Genomic DNA, 8,663 nt, shown 5'->3' with positions numbered 1-8,663 from the left:
TAGTACTGAAAATATCTATGGTTAGATTTAAGCTTTTAAATTTATTAGGCTAGAAATTATTTCTCTTTTTTTATCTAAACAGGTTATTTAATAAATCTATTATTACTGAACCTAAAAATGACATGAGTACAGTATCTGTACACAAAACACAAATAGGTGTTCATTTAACAACGTAAATTGACATTACTGGTTGGAAATCCAGGGTTGGTTTATTTGAGAAGAAACTCCATATTCCATATCATGCTCTCCCTCAGTGCAGGACCTTCTGTGTTCCCCAATCTTACTTTGTACTATACTCTGAAAGTCAACAATTCATGGTGAAGTCATACAAGAAAACATCAGCAGTAGAAAAAAGTGCTACTGATGAATGAAGCTCCAGGTGTATATGTCATTATTTAAAGATCGTCTCCCCAGATATTATTTCTCCCATTTGTACTTTTTGCCACTTACTGCTTTGGAATATAACCATTGTTGATTTCTCACTTGAGTTTTGACTGACTCTCTCCTAACAGAAACTGAAATTCTTTTTAAATTTTTACTATCTTTAGCAGTAACTCTTTGAGGAGTAGAAAGTGCCGTTTATTGATCTTCTAGAGCCATAGAATGTGATTGACTGACTGTTTATCTTCCTCATAAAATGAATATTAGATTTCATTTTTGGCTTGTATTTTGCCGCTGATGTCTTTCTATATTATTGCCTTTATCTAGAATTTTCTGCTTTCTTGAGCAGGGATGTATCTACTCTAAATAGTGTGGTACTGTATAGTTCCTCATTTTTCTCTTTCTTGAAAAAATTCTCACATGGTTTTAAAAAATTACTTTCAGTTTTTTCTTCTTACAATACCATATTTAAAATGGTTTCATGGATAAGAATAAAAAACTGAATTTATGTTAAAACGTAGCCTTTGACACAACATTGTTCTTGATTTTTGAATATGCAGGAAGAAGAACATAGTTACATAGGTTTGAATTTATTTTTAGTAATATTGTTTTGCCTGTTGGGTTGACTTAAGGACATTATATGACATATTAACATCACTTAAGGACATTATTAAAAAATACCCCCCTGATTTAGAGAACCTTTTCATTTTAAACCATTTAAAGTTTTCTGATCTTTAAAATGAAGTTATTTCCCTGTTGAGTGAAATTTAGTCAGATTCCAGCTGCAATCTTTAATTCATGTTATAACTATTATGGACCAATTAGTTTTCTTGAATATACAGCAAACCACTCTAGTCATTTAGTCATTACTAGATCCACGGTTCTGTGTTCTTAAGCAGGTTATTTAAAACTCTCTATTCCTTAGTTTCTGCATGTGTAAAATGGAGGGTGATAGCTTCTCAGGGTTGTTGTGAGAATTAAATGGGTTCCTGTGTCCAAATACTTGCATATGGTAAGTTCTTGCATTAATTTTCTGTTGCTGCCATAGCAAAGTAACACAAATTTATTGGCTTAAAACGAGACTATCTCATGATTCTCTGGGTCAGAAGCTGGGATTGCCCCAACTTGTTTCTCTGCTCTGAGTTTCCTGAGGCTGAAATCTAGGTGTTGCCAGCTGGGCTCTGGGAAGAATTTGCTCCCAGGTTCATTCAGGTTGTTGACAGAATCTGGTTCCTTGTGGCTGTGGGGCTGAGGTCTCTGTTTCTTTGCCAACTGTTAGCTGGGCCAGCCCTCAGCAACTAGAGGCTTCTCTCCAGTCCTTGAATGTGGGCCTTTAACATTTCAAAGCCAGCAATGGCGTGACAAATCTTCTCATGCTAGAATCTCTCTGACTTCTCTCTTGTATGCCATCTTTCTGATTGTAGCCGAAGAAAGTTCTTCACTTTTAGTCTCATATGGTTAGATTGGGACCATCTGGATAATCTTCATATCCTATGGTCAGTTGATTAATAACCTTATATTTGCAGAATCCCTTCACAATAGTACCTAGATTAGTGTTTGGTTGAATAGCCAGAGGACAGGAATCTTTAGGGGGCAGCTTTAGAATTCTGCCTGTCATAATACTTAATCAGTGATGGTGAAGAGCAGTCATGGAGGTGACAAGCAGTGATGAAAGAAATCACATCTTTATCAGAGGAGCATGGAGTACATTCCTTGAAGACAGGCACCATGTATTCCTTTTTGTATGCTTAGCACCTTACAGTTTGCCATGTATTTATTTGAGTACCTACCATTGGTTGTTAGCTTGAATATAATTTCTCTCTTTATTTTTTTCATTTTCTTTCCATGACTCAGAAAAAGTATTACAGGAGTTTTATTTGGTATCTCTGGCACCTGCTTGGAAAATTAATTACAACATGTAGTTTCCCTTTAACTTCTCCCCTAGTTTTGATTGTCATCAAATCACAAAAATAAAATAGCTTGCCCTTTATAGAGGAAGCTGCTATGACAGACTTATTGTCATTGGAGCACAGACACTGAATTGCTTTGCCTTGTGCTTTTTCAGGATATGTTGGTGTTTTATGTACTCTTAGCCATTTCTTCTGTATCTTGTATTTGAAGATAGGTTGTAAGCACAGCTATTGTGATGGCTGAGTATAAAGCTAGCCAATAGCTCCAGCAGATAGAAGGGTTCTATTAGTGTCTTCAGGGTGGCACCCCTAAATACTGAACCTGTTGGCCAAAGACAATAGCAAGATGATAATCACCCACAGTTTCTCTTACCATTTGGGGACGTTTCCCTGATCAACAAATCTGACTAAATATCCCTTCAATGATTTTGTTAGACATATTAGATACCTGTCAAGAAAGAGAATATAAATCTTCACCTTTAAGATGCCAAGATCTTTGAAAACGTGTTAGACCTTCTAATAACATTGTTTATAGAATATTTACATAGACCTGCCTCTGTAGATATAAAAGCCTATTTGACTCAGGAACCAATTCATTGAAAGAATTTTATAAAATTTATTTTTCCGATATTATTTCTATTCCATTGACATGCCAGTCCCCTACCTCTCTACCCTTCCACCCACTCTCCCTTGTTAAGCCAGGAGAAACAAGGAATTTGTTTAATATACTTTGTGGAATAGTGTTCACTTTGTTACTTTGTTCATAAATGGTATTAATATCTTGGAGTCTTTCTGACACTTAGATACTGTCTAAAAATATGTCTATCTTCCCCCCAAGAAGATAGATCAAATGAAATAACTCTTTTGTGCTGAGTAGTTGAAACACTTTTGCCAAAGTGCCTTGCTTGCTTTGCTGCCTTGGAATTTTATTACAGAGGCTGGCTGGGCATTCATGGGGTGAATCTTTTCAAGAATGCCTTTCTGTCTAAATCTGGGATCAACAGTGTCCACTCACCATTTATCTGATCTTTAAGTTTTACAGACTTATCTGGCAGTACAATTTCTTTCATGGAAAACGGCATTTGTTCCTTTACATTAACCACTTTTCAGTGAATTGGAGCCTCCCTTACCAAATTTCATTTCGGGAGAGCAAATCTTTCAGAAGCTCTTTTAAAGAATCAGATTCTGTATATTGCTTTTTAAATTTTAACTATTTTTGGAGATTTATTCGTGTTACAAGAATAAGTTTATGGCTGGGCACGGTGGCTCACGCCTATAATCCCAGCACTTTGCGAGGCCGAGGCGGGCAGATCACGAGTTCAGGAGATCGAGACCATCCTGGCTAACACGGTGAAACCCCGTCTCTACTAAAAATACAAAAAATTAGCTGGGCATGGTGGCAGGCACCTGTAGTCCCAGCTACCTGGGAGGCTGAGGCAGGAGAATGGCGTGAACCCGAGAGGCAGAGTTTGCAGTTTGCTGAGATTGCGCCACTGCACTCTAGCCTGGGCGATAGAGCAAGACTCCATCTCAAAAAAAAAAAAAAAAAAAAAAAGAATAAGTTTAAAGTATTATATTTGCTTAATTTGTTGAGAAAATTGTCATTCTTACTGATGTCATTAGTCTCTAATCAGGGAAATGATTAGCACTCTTTAAAGGCTTCTAAATTACTAACAAATTTTTAATCTTTTTCTATGGGTACACATTGTTCAATTTGTCATTCAGTTTGGATTATCTGATTATTAGTTTTTTTCATTTTTTATTGTGGTAAAAAATATATAACATTAGATTTGCCATTTTCACCATTTTTTAAGTGTACAGTTCAGTGGCATTAAGCATATTCACGCTGTTGCACAGTCATTATCACTATCCATCCTCAGAGCTTTTTTGTTATCCCAAGCTGGAAGTTTGTACCTGTTAAATGGAATGGGGATTCCCCCCTCCTTCTGGCCCCTGGCAACCACTTTGTTACTTTCTATCTCTATTAATGTGACTTAATTAATTTGTTTTTGTAATCTTTACCTCAAAAGTACTTATCCTTCAAGGAAGATTTGGTTTATGGGTATCAGGTTTAATTTATTGCGCCTAAGGCATTAATAAGTAACCTTACCTGCCTTGTGTACTTTTGATTATTTTTAATGTACAGGATTTGAACATTTGGAATATACGAATATAACTTGTCTTTAACAGAGGTGCTATGTCATTGAAGAAAAAATAAAGCTTTGAACTTTGAGTTATGGGTTTTAGTGATATTCATCTCTCTCAAATACTATATAATTTCAGTTTGGTTTTTCCTCAGATCTTTTACCTACCATCTTGAATGTTTAGTCTATGCTACTAGAATTCAGTGGAAATAATCCCTTGTTTTCTTAGACACTAAAGCTTTGATTTTTGACATAAATGTGTCTCACATGCCACAAGGTTGCTTTAAAATTAATTTGATAAGAATTAGTTATTCCTAAATTGTGCCACTTGGACTGCAGATACTTCGATAACTAAAGTATTGGTACAGAGAGACCCTTCTAAAATGGCCATCTTTCTTGCTGTAGGAAAGTAGTGAATAGTACTGATTAGGGAATAGAAAACAGTTTTCTTAGGTTTGACATGGGAAAGCATGGCTCCAGTTGAAACTAGGTTAGGTTTTTCTGTTACGAGTGGCCATAAGCTTCTCTAGAGGCAGGTTTCTAGCTGCATTTGTTAATTTATTTGTGAATATAACTGAATCATATGTTGGGCATAAATAGAATTTCATCCTAGTAGCAAAAGTCCTATGATTTTGCTAGACAGCAGCAAGATTTTAGCCTTGGATAGTTAGAATTAAAGGTAAACAGACAGAGTTCATTTCTTCCTGAGGAGCACTTTTACTCTTTTTTCTTCTTACATTTAGCAGACCAGGAGAAGAAATGAAAGATGAGGTGAGGAATATTTTAATATTAAACTAGCTCTGATTTGCAGCTTGTATTCGCCAGCTTTAGATCCTTTTTATTTAGTTAATGCCCTCTCTGCCATAATTCTAGGTGATAAACATAGATGAATACATGGATAAATAATTGCTATTTTACAGTCTGATTAATAATTCCATTTTGTTATCTTAACACACAACAATTGATAATCACCAATGCATTCCTATAACATTTCTGAAGTTAAGGTGGTTTTATTATTATAAAATATCATGAGTGTGGGTTTTCATTTCCTCCCGATTCTCCTGGCACAATTTTCTGTTAATCAACAAGTACTGATATAAAGATAACAAAATTTATGTCCCTTGCCTTTGGGGAATAAACAAGCTGATGGAGGCTTAGACATCCACTGAAAGAGTGAGCAAATAGTGCTGCATTACGGTAACGATGCAATACTGCAGAGTAGGTCGGCCTGACAATTTAAAATCTCATGGATATTAAGGGAGAGCTGGCCCTTGGAGAATAAGTAGAAACATTTGTTGCCGTGTGTCTTCCAAAGAGGTGATACCAATTTGCATTGTAGGAGTGTAACCTTATCTTATTTAAAACCTTTTGCCAATCTTTCAGAAAATTGTGAGGTGGAATATCATTTCACGTATTACTAGCTGCTTTTTTCTGGAGGGTTGCCAGTTAGTGTGTTTTAATGTTGGCCTGTAGGGGATAGGATGTTTGTTGGAATTGTGTTAAAGGTATGGAAAATTAGCCTTTTTGTGATAGTGCACCTTTTCAATCTAAGAGCATGTTGTATCTTTTTATTTATTCAAGTCTTATTTTATATCTCTCAGTAAAGTCATATAACTTTATAGGTAACCTGTGTTTCTTGAGTTCATTGAGTTTTTGCTACTTTTATAAATGGGGCCCTTTGTTCTGTTGTATTTTGGAAATAGTTATTCCAGAAAGCAGTTATTGTTGCCATGTAGGAAAAGCTATATATTTTTGTATATTACCTTATTTCTGGTTATATGTTTTTGTATATATAACCAGAATCTTTCTGGGAAAGTATAGAATAGTGCTAAAAGTATAGAAAAAATGTTTTATCATGTGACTGACAGATACAAATTTTATTTCAGGAAATGGATGACTTGACTATGACTTGTGTGTGAGTGAAGTGTTACTTCATGGCTGAAAATAATATAATACATGCATCTCTGTGTGGACATTCTTATTATTTTATCACTAAACATTCAAGAAGTGCTGTATGTGTATAGTACAAGGTTTATACCACGTGAGGTCTATTTGCTCAACCCTGTTATAATTAATGATACTGATTTATTTATCATTTGCAAAGTATAAAAATTTCACCTTTTTTCCTCAATCTGCTTCTGGTAAGAAATCACTATTTTGTTTTATAGCCTTCCAGTCTTTATGTATTAAATCACTTCACACACACACACACACACACACACACGTATATGTGTGTGTATATATTCTTTTATTAAAATTGAGTGATTTAAGCAGAAAATGTAGTGATTTTTTTTTAAAAAGTACCAATATATTGTGTACCTTTTAAACGTGATTTTAAACATCTTGGCGTAGTGTCTACACAATATTATTATGGTGGTGACATTTCATGGCTTCTTATGTTTGGAACGTGTGAGAAATAAACAAGTGTAGTGATATTATAGTAAATGAATTATTCGAAAACAACATATATTGTTTAGGTTTTCATACATATCAGTCATTCTAGGAGTCAGTTAGCCAAAAGTGGTCTCAAAATAATGTATGGAATTTATAGTTCCCTAAGAGATTTTCACCAATTAAAAGAAATTTTAATAAAACAGATATTTCATATGTAAAATCAAACTATTAGTGGAGACTTGAATATGCTCTTGCTTTAAAATCTGATGAAGGAATATAATTGGCCAGGCATGGTGGCTCATGCCTGTTATCCCAGCACTTTGGGAGGCTGAGGTGGGCGGATCACCTGAGGTCAGGAGTTCAAGACCAGTGTGCCCAACATGGTGAAACCCTGTCTCTTCTAAAAATACAAAAATTAGCTGGGCGTTACGGTGGGTACCTGTAATCACAGCTACTGGGGTGGCTGAGGGAGGAGAATCGCTTGAACCTGGGAGATAGAGGTTGTAGTGAGCCAAGATTATGCCACTGCACTCCAGCCTGGGCAACAGAGAGAGACACTGTCTCAAAGAAAGAAAGAAATATAATTACAGATTTTGCAATAGGGGACTTATATAAATTTGATTCGTATTTTCAAAGACCTTTACCATACATACTCCTTATCTTTTGAAAATATTTAACTGCATTCAAACTGTGGTTACAATTATGTAATTATTGTTCTCTGGTTCATGTTCTTGTGTTCATGATTTATTTTCAGTATTTCGTTAAACATTTTGAATACTTTGGGCTAAGCACCATATTAGACACTGGTACTGTGTTGGGGGAAGGGACAGTTCTTTTTACAGACTTTACAAGTTACAGACTAATGGGAGAGATAAAGAAGCAAATTTCAAGGATTCCAGAGTAGAAATTGGGAATTTTGGACTTAGGAGGAAGATGCCAGAGAAATCATGGCGGTATGTGGTGGGGCAGACCAGAGAAAAGGAGTGATTTTTGGGTTAAGTTTACCCATATAGTTGGGTAGTAGGTGCATCTCATAGGGTTGAGGGAATAAAAGCCAAAAGTATATAAATATTTCTGGTTCTATAAACTGCACACAGTTGAGTGTGGCAATTGAGGAAAAATGAAGTGATGTAGAGCTTCCTCCAATACAGCCTTACTACAGCAGTGTAGTAATGACGATAGAACAATTATTCTGTCAGAGGTAGAGCAAAGTTAAAAGCGTAAGCTGGAGAGCATGGTGAAGGATGCATTACACTTTTCTGGTAATACTTTTTCATGAAAATTTTTAGTAGACCTAAATGGAAAATATAGTGATACTAGTAGGAAAATTTATTTGGTAAGATTTCTCTCCATTACCAGCTTGACTGGATTGCCTCTGTGTGCACATTATCTTTAGCCAAATCTCTTATTTATAGGTTCATGTGCCCACAAATAATAACCTGTAATCATATCACTATTGTATTTTATATATTTTAAAGTCTACATTTTAACCTCTCTGAAAGTGGAATATATCTACTAATCTATGCTAAATTGAGAGTTTTACTGGGCTGGGCATGGTGGCTCACTCCTGTAATCCCAGCACTTTGGGAGGCCAAGGTGGGTGGGTCATGAGGTCAGGAGATTGAGACCATTCTGGCTAACATGGTGAAACCCCATCTCTACTAAAAATACAAAGAAATTAGCCGGATGTGGTGGCAGGCGCCTGTAGTCCCAGCTACTCGGGAGGCTGGGGCAGCAGAATGGCGTGAACCCGGGAGTTGGAGCTTGCAGTGAGCCGAGATGGCGCCACTGCACTCCAGCCTGGGTGACAGAGTGAGACTCTGTCTCAAAAAAA

At 36.0% G+C, this 8,663-nt stretch overlaps 1 protein-coding gene across 1 annotated transcript in view; it reads left to right on the top strand.

Annotated features, from left to right (window-relative positions):
• Nucleotides 1-7,776: 7,776 nt before the first annotated feature.
• The window catches only part of MLLT3 (myeloid/lymphoid or mixed-lineage leukemia (trithorax homolog, Drosophila); translocated to, 3), a 144,462-nt gene continuing 143,575 nt past the window's right edge, over nucleotides 7,777-8,663 (top strand). The window contains exon 1 of the mRNA XM_011992672.1: nucleotides 7,777-7,782. Coding sequence (XP_011848062.1) covers nucleotides 7,777-7,782 — 6 coding nt within the window. The remainder of the gene's footprint in view (nucleotides 7,783-8,663) is intronic.

The sequence above is a fragment of the Mandrillus leucophaeus genome, unplaced genomic scaffold (assembly GCF_000951045.1).
Source record: "Mandrillus leucophaeus isolate KB7577 unplaced genomic scaffold, Mleu.le_1.0 Scaffold415, whole genome shotgun sequence".
Classification (NCBI taxonomy): domain Eukaryota; kingdom Metazoa; phylum Chordata; class Mammalia; order Primates; family Cercopithecidae; genus Mandrillus; species Mandrillus leucophaeus.
This window is presented reverse-complemented; position numbering and strand designations above follow the sequence as displayed.